General features: G+C 43.7%; 1 protein-coding gene across 1 annotated transcript in view; it reads left to right on the top strand.

Moving 5' to 3' along the window:
* The window catches only part of LOC140508290 (uncharacterized), a 77,150-nt gene extending 61,633 nt beyond the window's left edge, over window positions 1-15,517 (top strand). The window contains 4 exon segments of the mRNA XM_072616099.1: window positions 5,174-5,256; window positions 10,850-10,976; window positions 11,751-14,092; window positions 14,095-15,517. Coding sequence (XP_072472200.1) covers window positions 5,224-5,256; window positions 10,850-10,976; window positions 11,751-14,092; window positions 14,095-14,235 — 2,643 coding nt within the window. The 5' untranslated portion in view covers window positions 5,174-5,223 and the 3' untranslated portion in view covers window positions 14,236-15,517.
* The last annotated feature ends 708 nt before the right edge of the window (window positions 15,518-16,225 follow it).

The following is a 16,225-nucleotide window of genomic DNA, read 5'->3' as shown; positions in this document are numbered from 1 at the left end:
CATTAGTATTTGTTACTCCCTCACCCCTACCCACCAACTCATGGATTCTGGAATTCCATGCTCCCCTTCCCTTTTTCTGGGCCTTCCTTTTTCCTCCCTCTCACCATCCCCCTTCCTCTCACTTCCCACCCTTCTACCTTTTGGTGGATGGACCATCATGGTGATGTCATCTCAGTCTTCTTGGAGAACGAAGGACTACCACCAACCAGCCAGGCTGGACCAGAAGGCCTTGGGGCTACGCCTGACCACTGAGACTGCCCCAGGTCCTTGGGCTGCCCCCAACATTTACCCAGGTTCTTCCTAGTCCTGAAAGCCCAGATTCCCTCTGTTGTCTTCATTTTCTTCCATGAGAAGCAAAGAGCCCCTCCCCTTTGCCTTCTAGTTTTGTTGGGGCATCTGATGGGATGATGAATTTCAAAAACTTTAGAAATGCTAACGTTTCTCCCCAGAATTTATCCAGATCCAGTTTCCCCCCACCTCCCATCTCTGAGTTTTTCCCTTTGTGTGAGGTTAATAGTGCAGTCATTCTCTTTCTCCATCAATAGTCCCCCCTCTCAGACAATTCCTGGACAAACCAAAACAAGAGCACTCCTTGCCCTTGAGGAGTTTACATTCTAATGGATTGATATGGGGGTTGCCACATAATTTATGAATGTTGGGGAAGTCTCTGGGGGTGCAGTGCACTGTCTCTTGGGAGATGATCCCAGATCTCTGAACATTAGAGCTAGCCTGGATCTTGGAAAAATTCCAAGCCATTAAACTCTTCTCTGTGACTTGTTCAAGGTGTCCCTTGCAGCCTGGGTCATTTTTTGAAATTATTCATAGTAGTTAGATTTTTACAAAAGAATGTACATTTTTAAGTAAATCTAATTGAAGTTTCTTGAATGCAGCCTGAATTGATTAGACCTAAATTAATAACATGAAAAGGGTCCTCACCCCAGATGTAGCCCCTTCATTGGCTTTTTTCTGACTTCTTTATAGAATTTATTATTGTCACCCATCCTCACCTGTTGGGTAAACACTTGTCCTTGGAAATTCTCTCCTGTCCTGATTCTCCTGCTTCTTATGGGGCTGATAATCAAGGGATCCATAAGTCCTCAGTAAGTTCTTCCTCTGATCTGCCCTGGTCTCCTTTGCTCCCTGCCCACCTTCTTCCCTTCCCATGTGGGTGACTTTCCCTTAATCTTAGACCTGCTTTTTTGCAGCTATCAGTCTTCTGCATGATGCGAACTGGCTGGGTGGAACAGTGGGTTGTGCTGGACCTCAGGTAGCCCTGCATTCATACCCTGCCTCAGATACCTGTCAGCTGTGTCAGGTCACTCAATCTCTTAGCCTCACTTTCCTCATCTGTATGTTTGAGACACTGCACTGGGGAGCAGAGGAGAAACAGTGTCTTGTCTTAAACACACTGAAGTTAGTGTTGGGTTATTCCTCAGCCTACAGGTCCTAAGAACCTCCTAGACAGAAATAAAAATAATAATAGCTCACCTTTTTATCACACCCATGTGACAGGAACTGCCAAGCACTTGACCAATGGAATCTGTAGAGCAGCCTTTGAGGGGAGGTGCCATTATTCTCCCCACTTTATAATTGAGGAAAGTGAGACAAACAGGTCTAGTGACTTGCCAACCATCACACAGTGCCTGAGGTCAAATGTGAACCCTTGGTTCTTCCTGACTCCAGGTCCAGGCCTCTCTGCCCTGTTCCAACTAGCTGGAATTCCTCCCAGAAGATAAAGGGCATTAGCCCTCTGATAATTACCCTGTGGTTAGAATCTCAAGGGAAGAAGGTCAAATAGAGACATAAATAGGGATTCTCCCAGCCTCAGTCCATTTGGGGAGGCTGGGCAGCCACTTTCCTCATTGGGGTGGTTGGGTAATAGAGACAGGAAGTCAGAGGATTTGGGTTTGGGGAGAATGTTAACCTTGGTCTCAGAAGTTGCAAAGTTTGTTTCAGTGGGGATGTTTTCTGTTTCTCAGAATGTCTGGTGAGGTCAGAGGAGGTAGGTCTCGCCTGTGTGGGCTACCCGAGTCTTTCTTACCTCACCTCCCGAGGTCTTCGGCTGGCCAAAACCGGATGCTCATATGAGAGAAAGGACGTTCCAGAGTTGAACAAGGGTTGAGCTTTATTTCAGGGTCTAGTTACAAGTGCAGGGGGGTCTTCCTTAGGAGGAAGAGGGGGAGATTTCCTAAGGAGGCTAAGATCTTAAGGGATTGGAAGTAGAAGTACAAGCGGGGGGGGGGGGGGGGGGGGGAGAGGGGGAGGGGAGAGAGGAAAGAAGAGAAAGCGGAGCCTACTGTCCTCTTGGCTCCTCACGTGCTAAGAGAGCTTTCAGGCTTCCTCAATCCTACTTAACCTTCAGCCGCACAGTTTGCATCTAAATACCGTGCTGTTAGATAACAATAATGTGCCCAGATCCGGGACCATCTCGAGGGTGGGGAGATCTCTCTCCCATCACGTTTCTCACGGGAAGAGGCGGAATTACTCGAGATAGCTCGGTTCACCTCTATTCCCTGCCGTTTCCTGGGAGGGTCTCGTGAGAGCTCTAAGATTTAGAAGCTCCCACCTTTACCCGCCCGAGACTGTCCACACGGAATTGAGCTTCCCATCCCAACAAGTGGGGATGTTTTCTGTTTCTCAGAATGTCTGGTGAGGTCAGAGGAGGTAGGTCTCTAGTTAATTTTGTCAGAATATCTTGATGGAGACTGCCCAGTTATTGGAGGTCTCTTTCAAGACAGAATCAGTAGAGTCATGTTGTGAAAAAAGCACAACTGAAGGTCTGTGTCTGTTTTCATAACCCTGTAAGGAAGCTCAGTTTCTTTGACATTCAAGGTAACTTTCTGGAGAGAAGCTGTGTCTCCCAAATTCAGTTGGTTTCTTCCACATTAGCACCCTAGGAGCCATCCCTGATTCTTTCCTCTGCCTTGGTTCCCTTTCTCCATAGAGCATTAGTTCTGAATCTTCTTGATTATCCTTTTAATTTGTCTGAGTCTGAATGTGGTATATTGTTATCTCCAAGTATTACAGTTTTACTGTCTGTTTTTGCCTTTCATTTTTTTTCTTTCCAGAACTGTATGTCTGTTTTCCACTGTTTTGCTGAATCACTTTGGAATACTGGATACAGAAGGAATTCTCTCTAATTGGGCCAAGTAAACAAAACTGCCCATGTGAGCCTCCTCCACTCAAAAGACCTGTCTGTGAACTTAACTGGATTGATTTAACTAACTTAATAGGCACTGGGGGGTAAAAATCTACTCTGAAGGTGACATCTCTATATGCCTGAAGTTCAGTCCTCCCCACATCACTTCCTCTCAGTATATGTTAGCACCTGCCATAATGACTGTGTAATTAAAGATGCATCTGTTAGCTATTTAAGAGCTCTACAGAACTGGGCCCCAGCCCCCTCTCCAAGCTGGTTGCACACAGCTCTTCTTAACGCAGCACTGAGCAGCCAAACTGGCCTTTTGGCTTCTTGTCCTTGGTGATGCTCCATCCCAGGCGTTGTCTTTATGCTGGTGGTTCCCAGGGTTAGAGTGCATCCCTCTCTTAAAATCCCTGAGTTCCCTTGAAAAACTCTGAAAAAGCTTTCAATTCTCAACTGAGCAGTCAGTTTTACCATCAAGTCAAGTAAGTTTATACATATGTAAGTATGTGAACATATAAATCTGTAGGTAGGTGGGTAGGTATACTCCTTTTGGCTTTATTTTTCATCCCCAACCTTTCCCTTTCCTTTCCAGTTGAGGGAATGACACTCTAGGTCTCCCTGTCTGCTACAGGCCCTGAAGGTTGAGTGTCAGTCTGTGCCCCAAGGCCTCACTGCCCAGCCCAGCAAAGTTTTCTACCACAGAGCCCCCTTCCTGTCCACCACTTCCCATTGCCAGATAAGGTTCCTGAGGGTGGTCACTGGCTTTGCTTTTGACAAAATAAATAAGTACTAGAAGCATCATTAAGGATTCTGTGCTGGGGTAGTGTGTTCCCATCACCCCCAACAGCAATCCCAGGTCAGTCCATCTCTGGTCTCCTTCCTAATTTCCTGCCATCGTTGTGCCCCAGGACCAACATGTCCCACTTCCTGCCCCTCTCCCCTTACTATTAGAATTCAAGTTTCGAGGGAGGAACGAGAAAGAGTTGGGCCTCCCAGAAGATGGAATCAAATTACTCAATCATGTGAAAGTCAAACCCCTAGACTTAGAGGGAGGTGGGAAGAATTATATCAGTATATAAAGTTTATAACTTAAGCTGTAACATATGACTTGGGACCCCAGCTCCTCATTAGGCTCCACCTATATTCCCATGACAGAAGATCTCTTGGCTGATGAAAACAAGACCGAGGGAAAGGGCCCCTTGGTGTTAACATTGGAATGGAGATGGGCCAAATGTCTCAAGTTTGGAGGAGAGCTCAGTGGGGATGGGCAGGCATGGGCCCAGGCTGCATAGAAAAAGAGGGTGTGTGAAAGGGGAAGGAATTAGGGGAGGGCAATGGCTGGGAGAACCAGGAAGGATTTAGGTTGGACATATCCTTGTGGGGAAGATGAGTGTATTGTGGGGAGAGCTGGAAGACCAGGAGATTTTGCTCAGGACATCTGGAGTCCTAGAGAAAGGGATGGGAGGGAGGGAAAAAAGTGGTAGAGAAATGGTGGTGAGGAGCTCAGATATGACCAGCCAGGTGGCTGGGGGCCCTGGTGGAATTCTCTCCCTGGGGTGATGTTTGGAACCCTGGGAGGAGGGCAGGGGAGAAGAGGGATCAATTTAGAAGATGGACATCAGGTCTCGGCAGGACTCTTGGGATTAGACCAGAGCAGGTTGGCTGGGAACAGAAGCAGTAGGTAGTGAGATCTCTACCTTCTTTCGAGCTAAGGTCTCTATGCATTCTTCATTCAGAACAGAGAACCCTTCATGTTCCCTAGAGCTGAGGTCTCTCTGACCTCTTCCCTTGGAAGGCAGATGTCTCTGCCCTATTCCCTTGGTGGTGAATTCTCTTTGCCTTTTACTTTGGAAAAAAACTCCCTGCTGCCCTCCTCCTGAGGTGGAGTCTCTCTCCTGAGGGCAGAGCAGGGCCTTTGTAACCATTCTGAGAGCTCCCCCTCAAGCATTCTTGGCAAGTCAGCATCCACCATGGAAGGAAAGGCAAAGTCAAGGTCTCTCCCACCCTGAGGTTCTTCTCCCTCCCCAGGTCACCTTGCCGAGGACCACAGCCTATTCCTACATGAGAGAACAAGGAGAATGATTCCTATGGCCCAGAAAACCTCATTCCACGTGAGTGCAGTCCATCCACATATCTAATCAGTGACAACAAAGGTAGAGAATCCAAGAGAGCCAAAGAAACTTTTCCCCCTTTTACAGAAGGGGAAACTGAGGCAGCCAGAATGAAATGGGTTTCACAGCCAGTCAGTGTCTGATGCCCTCATGAACCCCAGGTTTTCCAGGTTCCATCCAAGTTCCTCTTCCAGCCATTCAGATGAAGGCCCTGTGACCTTGAACCCTATCCTGCTGGTGCCCCAGGAGCTGGCCCACAGTGAATGTGAAAGAAACCTTAGCGAAGCAATGTTAAATTAGAAAAGCTTGTCACAGACTTGGGGTCCTAGAAGCACCTTCCTGTCTCCCCAGCTGAGGCCCAGGCTATGACTGACTGGATTCTGCTAACAGTGGCCCGGACAAGATCTGAACCTAGGACTCAGGAATCTCAGACCAGTGGGCAGTGGGTTTGCGTTCCATTGCTCTCTGCTGGCACACATACGTAAGTGTGTACTCAGACATTGGATGTACATGCTGAGGGAATGCACAAACCATCTGTAAAAGTAGTGAAATAAAGCCTCTGTCCTTGGGGAACGTCCATTTGCCGATGGGGTGGAGGGCAGGTGGGCAGAAGATGGAGGCATTAACAGGATTTTACTGAGCCAGTATCTAACCTGACAATGACAGAAAGAGACAAAGTGTAATTAATTAATCAGGTAGCCAACTAATTATTTTCATTATGAGTCACAAATTGGCAAATCATAATTCCTTCTGAAAGGGCAGGACCAAGGAGGGAAGGACTCTAGGGATCTGGAAGACCCACTCAGTGTAGATTGTCAGGAGGCAGAAACCCTTGGAGTTGAAATCTCTCTGCTATCTTACCTTGGAACTGAGATCTCTTTGCCTTCTTTCTTTGAAACCAAGGTCTCTCTGCCATCTTCCCTCAAAGCTGAGATTTCTGTGTCTTCTGGGAGCCAGGTCTGCACATGCAGGTGCCACTTAGAACTAAACAAGGGCCCCTCTGCACACCCCAGTTCTGCTGGCTTCCCTTTCCTTTGGGCTTCTTTTTCCCCTCTGACCTCTTGGTGACTGTCTCCAGGCTTGCCAGGACAGGGCCTCCCTCCATGGCCCAGCTCTGGGGGTTGCCCCTGCTACTTCTCCAGACTCTTTGTCATGTTGCAAAAGTACTATGTGAGTGCAGTCCATCCATTGAGCTGACCACAGCATTAGCAAACCTGGAATCCAAGAGAGCCAAGGAAGCTTTATCCTGTTGAGGTGGGTTGTCCTTTGCACTACTGTCAACAGAGAAGAAATTCTCCTGGTTCTGCTCATGTCCTCCTGCCTCATCCACAAAAATCTTCTCAGGTGTCTTTGAATCCTTCCCAGTTAACATTTCTTAGGTCAAGACCATTAGCATTAAGAAAGTGGCTCCTCTGTGCCAAGCACTGTGCCAACTTATTGATTATGCCAAGAAAGTTTAACAGTCCCTACTCTCAAGAATTTAGTCTAATGAGAGAAAATATATCAGCACCTGTGTGCAAACAAACTGTAGGGCATGGATGGGAGGCACTATGTGAGGGAAGGGACCAGAAATACCTTGTTTTCAGGAGGTGAGATGTTCGTTGGGATGTGAGGGGAGAGGATATTCCAAGCATGATAGACGGCCATTGGGAAGGCACAGGGTCAGGGGATGGAGGGTCTTAGTCAAGGACCAGCCAGGAGGTCAGTGTCCCTGGGTCAGAGAGAAGAGGACCCAGATGTAAGAAGGCTGGAAAGGGTTGAGGGGCTGGTTACGTTGTGTGTGTTAAGTGCCAGGAGCCATGTAAATATTATCTCATTTGCTCGTTTTGTGAGAATTGTCAGGGTCCTTGCTAGGGACAGGAAGAAGATGGGAGTGCAAGTTATACACAGACAGTGTACTATGGTTTATTTATCCACTCAAGAGTGTGACACACACTCCCTGATGGACATGTATGTCTCCCAGTTCCACAGAGGACATAGAGACAGGCTCTCCTGAGGTACATGACCCATCCTGTGGGTAGGATCCCTGAGGCCTTGTAGGCAGGCTTATCAAGATGTTTTGGGTCAGATCCGATTAGGAGACAAAAGAGGAAAAGAACATTTTTAGGAAAAGAACCAAGTGTGGATTTAGAGTTAGAGTTAGGAAGGTCTGTCCCAAAGGCTTTGCCATGGCTACTTAGACCAGTCCAAAGAAAATGGTAGCTATGTGATGAGTCAGGTGGTTAATGAACATTTGCTAAGCCCTTTGTGCCTTCTTAGAGAGAATAACAGGGCAGGAAGTGGGTCCTGAGTTGTCTCAAAAGATTGGGGACAGTGGCCTACCTCAGAACATTAGTACAGTAGCAAATGGTGTCAGTTATAGTTTCTCCAGAATTCATTTTTAGAAACCATTAGCCACTTTCTATGTGAAAGCCTCAGTGGTCAGATTTGGGGGATATTAATGCAAAAGGTGTGAGTGTGCTTTCCAGAGTTAAAAACAGAAAGGGACCGGGGGGAGTTGTGGGGTAACCAGAGAGCAGTAATCACAGGATACAGGTTGGGCTGATTGAGGTGAACTCTCTGCAATCAGGAGATAGGGCCTCTGGGGGAGGGCTCTAGGGGGACTGAGTGAGGCAGGAATCAGAAGGCATGAAAGATCACATCTTGGTCTCTGAAGCCTAGTCAGTTAGGATACAGGTAGGCCATCTGTCCTATCTGACAGCCTGGCTCAGACCTTCCTGGGAACTGCAAGCCCTGCACAGGATTTATAGGAGACATCTTTATGTCAAAGAAGAGGGCTGTTTCTGCCAGCACCAGGAGTCCAAGGTAGAATTACCCTAGAAATGTGGGCCATATGGAAGACAAAACAAGGCCTTTCTGAGGGGCCCACCATTCTCTTTCTGCCTTAGTCCTGAAGCCCCAGGACCATCTTCTTTCTCCATTCACACTCATGGCTAGAAATGCAGGCCCTTATCTCCTTCTCTGTTCCTATGCTGTCCTCCATCAACTGTAGTGCCATGGCCATGGCAACGACCCCCTCTTCTTCTTTGACCCTGTCTTAGTGCACCCACTTCCTCTCCAAGGCTCACATTGTGCCTGGGCCAAAATGTAAAACACCGGTTCCTCCTGAGAGCTCCTGTTCCCTCATCTGCCCATCAACTCAGTTTCTACTGACTTCACCCTGTTTGGGACCGAGTCCCTTCTGCTTCTGAGTAAAAAGACTACTACATTAAAACTCTGGCAGGAGACTAATCCAAAGGAGTGAGCCCTATACTTGAGGACCTGGCTGCAAAAGAACTGTGTCCTAAACTAAATTATGATGTGGTCTCCTCTGAAGTCGCATGGACACTTGGGATGTATCAGTGAGTCATACTTCCACAAAAAATACTCTTAACATTTGGTCTAAAGGCCTATATTCAGAAATTATAAAGATAGGAATGGAGAACATCATTGCATTAAAATGTCACTGCCCTGGTATCTGAAGGCAATCTGCCTAGAGCAGGGGTCGGGACTCTGCAGCATTCGAGGCCACATGCACTTCTATAAGTGCAGCTTTTTGACTAAATCCAGTTTTACAGAACAAGTTTTTCAGATTTGGCAATTAAAGCATCATTGCTAAGTTTGCACAGGGCCCTTTCAGGAAAGGAAGGATGGAAGCTAAGTTGGGTAAACAGTTAAGGAGTGAGTAGAGGGCAGCAAGGTGGCTTGGAATCAGGAAGACTCACGTGCATTAGTTCCAATCTGGCCTCAAACACTTACTAGCTGTGTTTTGCTGAGTCCATTAAGTCACTTAACTGTGTTTGCCTCAGTTCACCATTTTTAAAATGAGCATGAGCAGGAAATAGCAAACCTCTCCTGTATCTGCTTATAAAATCTCAAATGGGGTTAAGACCTGGGAATTCAAACAGAAAAGAAGAAATGCTCCTGTTCACATAGAGATTACACTTTGGATGGAAAGACAACACACCAAAGGAAGACATTTTGAGAAAAAGAGACTGAGACATGGGGGCAAAGTCAGTGAGATGTTCCAAAGTAAATCACCCAGGTGCAGATGTGGAGATGTGTGAGCTGACCCTCTTATGTAGGTGTTTGGAGGACATGCACTCACCCCATGGTGGGGAAGAGAGAATGTGGGAGGATTGGAAAGGAAAGAGATGTTCAAGAGCTTCTGATAAGAACAAGTTAGAGATTCCAGAGATGAATTATCAGTGAAGAAAAACAGCCTTCCTCTAGTGATTGTTCACGTTAAAAATGAATAAAATGCAATGAAGAGTCATTACTCAGATCACCTAGTGAAACGAAAAGAATTGTAAATTCTTGGGAATCTAAAAAAATCAAAAAAAGACTAAAAAATTCTTTAATTGCTCAGAAGTTCAGTAATAGAAATAAAGGAAACTTTAAGTAGAATATACAAAGAGAAGATCAATCAGATGTTTTCAATGAAATCAGTGATAAAAAGGTGAAGAGATTTTTATCTACCAGAAAGAATTCTTCCACAATAATACGGCTTCTTAAACAGTGAATCATACCATTCTGCTAGAAATGAGAAGCATGAAATGCCAAATGCCTTGGCTAAACACATGTTTTGAATGTACCAGATTGTGACAATAGTTGGGCCCTCCCAAGCATCGGAGGATTTGAAGAAGCAGTCACTTTCTTGTACAGTCTCCATCAGTCTGCTTTTTGACTCATTCTTTTGACTCTCTAAACCTAAGGCCAGTGGTCCAGAGTTATAGCAGCATGATGAAATAATTTATTTTTCATAAATTGACAGTGTCTTTGTTATACATTAGCTTAATCTCTAACCCCACTTGATAAAATTTTAATTTTTTTATGAATTAAGGCACCCTATTTTCCCCATGTAATTACTCTTATTTCTCTATAAATATTAAAAGGTATGTATTTATTCCATGAACAGTTGAAAGCAATCATAAAGCAAAGACAGAAAATGTTTAAGGGTAAGTCATCATAACCAGGGCCATCTCAAACCTTCAGTATAACAATAGAAAACTCTTCTTCATTTAACTGGAAACAATCTCATAACACTCAGGTGAGGCCATATTGTGAGTAATCTCTCTTACTAATTTTTATCCTTTTCTCCACTTCATTCTTTATTACAGTCTTTTAGCAAATCCACTTGATTATTTCTTAGTTCACTCCTGAGAAATCACTGTCAAGTTTTTTTTCCTCCCAGAACACACTGTACTAACCAACTTCCCATAGAATCTTCATAGAATATTCTTAGTATGTCATGTAAGACAGAGGAGAAATGATACATGACTCTACTATCTTCTGTATATATTCTTGTGTAACAGTAACGGAGCACATATTTTGTTCCTAATTCCATCAGGAGAAGCATTATCCAGAGAAACATTTTTCTAGTTTTGATTATTCCATCATGATTCTCACTTTCAGTGTAACAGGTTTTTCTCCCTGTTCTGTTGTGCTCTCAATAACTTTTTTCAAGTGTTGGCTTTGACACTCATGAAGGTTATATGAGTGTTAGGGAAATCCCTTCTCTGGGCTTTATTTGCCTCTTCTAAGTGGATGAGAGTTGGACTAGATGAATTCTGGAGTCTCTGAGTTCTAAATCATGTGACTTTTGATGGTTCAGGAGTTGGTGACATTTAAGGATGTGGTTGTGGACTTCACTGAAGAAGAGTGGGGCCTCTTGGACCATTCTCAAAAAGAGCTGTACAAGGACGTCACACTGGAGAATATCCAGAATCTGCTGTCCCTGGGTAAGGACCATTTTCCTTCTTTTCTTGGTGTTAATTGTCAGGCCAAAATTTTCACAAGTGGCAGACAATGGATGCATATTCAGATGCATCTCAGCTTCAGCAGCTTCGTTGAGTGCACACTCTTGTGTGTACCAACTCTCCATTGGTCTTGGCTTGTTACCTTTTCAGGTTAAATAATTTACCACCAGTCAGGTGTCAGACCTAAATGCCATACTCCTCCATAAAGATTCCTAACAACTTCAATGAAAATGTCTCGCTAAGAAGAGTAGGAGGGGATTCTTGCAAGGTAGCAGAATAGGACAGGAAATCCTTGGCTCTCTTACAGTCTCCTTAAGAAAACAAATTGCCTCAAACTCTAGACAGTATAAAATACCAGAGAGTCCATCTGCCAGAACAGAAACAGAAACTGAACTGTTTTCCCATGGAGAATCACTCTAATCTGTTGATATTAAGTCTGGTCGCCATCTTGTTGTGGCTGTTGCTTTTCTTGAATGTGAGTGGTTAGCTTGGAGTAAATAAGTCTTTGAGTCCAGCCCTCTGTGGTGTACAGCTCCTTTGTCACTCTCACAGCCTGTCTGTCTCCTCCTTATGCTGATACAGTCTCTTGAATGCCAGTATTTGGTCTCAGAGTACACAAAATTTTGTTGCATTTCACCTGGTATTGACAAGGTAATGAGCCCGATAAACTTCCAGTGTCCATTACTATTGCATATACTGATTTGTGTATATCTTTTGCTGTTTACATGTTTGATTGTTTGTTTTCTTCACATTTAGAGAGCAGGTTCGAAGAAAATGAGATGACTAGAAATCTTGGAAGTTTTCTGGAAAAACATGTCCTGCGCAGATTGATGAGGGATGGTCCCTGGGACCGCAAGTTGAGAGAAATCCTTGACTCCAATATCAAGTTAGATAAAAGTCCCAAGAGTGACTGTGAATCTGATGAAACTGGAAAGAGATTAAGACAGTCTTGTATCCTAAGTCACTGTGAAAACATGACCTCAGGCAATGACTGTGTTCAGGATAGTGAATGTAGCAAATGCTTTAATGAAGAGGTAGAGCTTTTTCAGTCCCATGAGAAGGCTTCTGAAATGCCGGTATATCTAGGTAATCCATGGGAAATGGCCTGGAACTGGACTTCAGACCTTATGAGAGATCAGAAAAGTGATACTGGAGAAATGCTTTGTGTAAGTAATGAAGGTGGTAAGGCCTTGAGTCAGAACTCTAAGTTTGTGAATCATCAGCAAATTTCCACTGGAGACAAGCCTGATAAATGTAGTGAATGGGAAGCAAGCTCATCCTATCACTCCTCTTTTCCTTTTCATACTAGATTTCATCCTGGAATGAAAAATTTTGCATATCCTCAGTGCAGGAAGACCATCAGTTGTAACTCAGATGTTAATAGATCTCATAAGATTCATAATGAGAAGTTTGATGAATGTCATGAATGTGGGGAGGCTGTCTGCTACAGATCTCTCCTTATTGGTCATCAGAGAATCCATAGGGGAGAGAAGCGTCTTGTATGTAATCAGTGTGGAAAGGCTTTCACAAGGAGGGAGAGTCTTGTTATTCATCATAGAATCCACAGTCGAGAAAAACCCTTTGAATGCAGTCAGTGTGCAAAGACTTTCAGAACTCGCTCCCAGCTTGCTGGACATATGAGAATTCACACTGCAGAGAAATCTTATGAATGTAGTCAGTGTGGAAAAGCTTTCAGAGAAAGGGGCAATCTTGCTGTACATCAAAGAATCCACAATGGAGAGAAAACTTTTCAATGTAATCATTGTGGAAAGACTTTCAGAACGCACTCCCAGATTGCTGGGCATAAGAGAATTCACACTGGAGAGAAACCTTATGAATGTAATCAGTGTGGAAAGGCTTTCACAGATAGGGGCAATCTTGTTGTACATCAGAGAATCCACACTGGAGAGAAACCTTATGAATGTAGTCACTGTACAAAAGCTTTCAGAGACAGGGGCAGTCTTGCTAGCCATCAGAGAATCCATAGTGGAGAGAAACCTTTTGAATGTAATCAGTGTGGAAAGACTTTCAGAACAAGATCCAGTTTTAATACACATCAGAGAATCCACACTGGAGAGAAACCTTATGAATGTAGTCACTGTGCAAAAGCTTTCAGAAACAGGGGCAGTCTTGTTGGCCATGAGAGAATCCATAATGGAGAGAAACCCTTTGAATGTAATCAGTGTGGAAAGACTTTCAGAACGAGATCTAGTCTTACTACACATCAGAGAATCCACACTGGAGAGAAACCTTATGAATGTAATCACTGTGGAAAGGCTTTCAGAATGAGCTCCCGTCTTGTTGCTCATCAGAGAATCCACACTGGAGAGAAACCTTATGAATGTAATCACTGTGGAAAGACTTTCAGAACAAGTTCTCACCTTGCTGAACATCAGAGAATTCACACTGGAGAGAAACCTTATGAATGTAATCAGTGTGGAAAGGCTTTCACTACCAGGAACAAACTTGGTGCCCATCAGAGGATTCACACTGGAGAGAAACCTTATGAATGTAATCACTGTGGGAAGTCTTTCAGAGACAGGGGCTATCTTGCTGTACATCAGAAAATCCACACAGGAGAGAAACCTTATGAATGCAATTTGTGTGGAAAGACTTTCAGAGAGAGGCGCGTTCTTGCTATCCATCAGAGAAGCCACACTGGAGAGAAACCTTATGAATGTAATCAATGTGGAAAAGCTTTCACTACCAGGAACAAACTTGGTGCCCATCAGAGGATTCACACTGGAGAGAAACCTTATGAATGTAATCACTGTGGGAAGTCTTTCAGAGACAGGGGCTATCTTGCTGTACATCAGAGAATCCACACTGGAAAGAAACCTTATGAATGTAATCTGTGTGGAAAGACTTTCAGAGAGAGGCGCTTTCTTGCTATCCATCAGAGAATCCACACTGGAGAGAAACCTTATGAATGTAGTCACTGTGCAAAAACTTTCAGAGACAGGGGAAGTCTTTCTGCCCATCAGAGAATCCATAGTGGAGAGAAACCTTTTGAATGTAATCAATGTGGAAAGACTTTCAGAACGAGATCCAGTCTTATAGCACATCAGAGAATCCACACTGGGGAGAAGCATTATGAATATATTCAGTGTGGAAAGGCTTTCACAGTGAGGCAGAGTCTTGCTATCTAGCCATCAGAGAATCCACAGTGGATGGAATGACTTTGGGAAGAGTTCCCGTCTTGCTGCACATTAGACAACCCACAATGGAGAAAAACCTTTAGAATATAGTGTGGAAACCTTTTATATTGAGGTGGTATCTTGCTACACATCAGATAATCCACACTGCATGGAAGCCTTTTGAATGTGTCATCAGCATGGAAATGATTTTGCACAGAGCTACCATCTTGCTTTACACCAGAGAATTCACACTGGGGATAAACCCCAAAATGTAATTACCCTGGACAGTCTTTCACACAGAGATCCACTATTGTTATATATCAAAAAACTGACACTGAAGAGAAGTCTTATGAATGTAATAAATGTGAAATGATTTTCCATTGATCTCAGATTTAGCAAAACATCAGAGAATCCCCACTACAGATGAACCTCATGACTGCCATGAATGTGTCAGAGCTTTTAGTTACCACTCTTATGTAACAAGAGCTTCCACTCTTGGGAGAGACCTTATGAATATAATCAAGGTAGTGATGCCTTTAGGCAATTACCATATCCTATTTCTCTTCTCAGAATTTTTATGAGATAGAAATCTGATGATTATCATGAAAAAGGAAAGGCATTCAGATGGAGTTCAAAGGTTCTTGAGGATTAGAGAAAACATTCTGAGAAGCAGTTCCCTGTGGTCTCATGTGGGAAGACTTTCAGCTAGCAGTCAACTCTTACTTTCTATCAGATGATTCATTGTGGAGAGAATCTTCATCAATGTGCTCAGAGTGTCTTCCTTTTCCCTGGAGAATGGTGATCAGTAGAGAGCCTTGTTCATACTGGAATGAAGGTCGGAAGGGCTTCCCCTAGTGGTTCTGCTTGATTGTACTTTGAAGAAATCATGCTGGAGACAAAACTTTGGGATCTCATTGCCAAGGGAAGGCCTCCTGCTGCAGCACAGACTTTATTAGACCTCCCACCAAGAGACCTCATTAAACATCCCCAAATTCCATCCTATACATGTAATATTTTTTCTCTGAAATCCTAATATTTGCCATCCCTCCTCAGTATTTCATGACATTCATAGACTTCATTTCTTCAGTACCAGTTCACATTGTTTCTTGTTCTTTGCTGTCAGAAAAATTCTTTAAGTGTCCACGTATCTATTGAACATTAATTTCTATAATGCTAATTTTGAAGGCCTAGGTGAATTCCAATTCAGCCTGTGGTACTTCCTAGTTGTATGTCACTGAACAAGTCATGTTACCTAATTCTGCCTGAGTTTCCTCATCTGTAAAATGGGCATAATAAGGACATCTACCTGCCAGAATTGAGGTGAGCTTTTAATTAAGAATTATTTCTTAAATATTTTGCAAACATTAAATCGGTATGGAAATACTATTTTTATGACTATCATTCCTTGAATCCGTAATCTCGTCATAGGCAACTCAATTGAGAAAGAGAGAGGGAGACAGAAAGAGATAGATACAGGGAGACAGTGAATCCCTGATCTTACCCAAGGGAAATTTGTTTACATTGCTTAATACCACAGAAGAAACCCATTTTCTTTAACCAGTTGCCTTGAGTGTTGTGAAATATACTCTTTTATTTGAGACCTATTGATATTTTTTTAAGGTAGTGGGCCATATTAAAAAAAGGAAATGGGGAAATGTTCGAAGGCAAATTAGTATCATATATATTATATGAATGTCATTACTGAACTCTCAGCCAGTGGAGGAAGTGGCCATAGTTAATCAGATATTTCCATATCCCAGGGAAAGTCAGCAAGGTCTTCAAACAAGATGCCAAATGAAGCGTCAAGCAAATGTTCCTTGCAAGTGTCAGAAAGGAATGAATACCAGAGCAACCACAGTATGTGCCAGGCACTATGCTTAATAGTGGAGATGCAAAAAATGGCAAAAAAAAAAAAAAAATTCCCTGGCTTCAGGGAGCTTACATTGTAGGGAGAGACAACCTACAAATCTGGAAAAAGTAAGGTATAGACATATATGTGGCACATAAGTAGCAGTTAAGACACTGGGATTAAGAGGGCTTGGAGAAGACTAGCTGCCAGAGGCAGGATTTTAACTGGGACTTAAAGGAAGCCAG

This window comes from Notamacropus eugenii, chromosome 5 (genome assembly GCF_028372415.1).
Source record: "Notamacropus eugenii isolate mMacEug1 chromosome 5, mMacEug1.pri_v2, whole genome shotgun sequence".
Classification (NCBI taxonomy): Eukaryota; Metazoa; Chordata; class Mammalia; order Diprotodontia; family Macropodidae; genus Notamacropus; species Notamacropus eugenii.
This window is presented reverse-complemented; position numbering and strand designations above follow the sequence as displayed.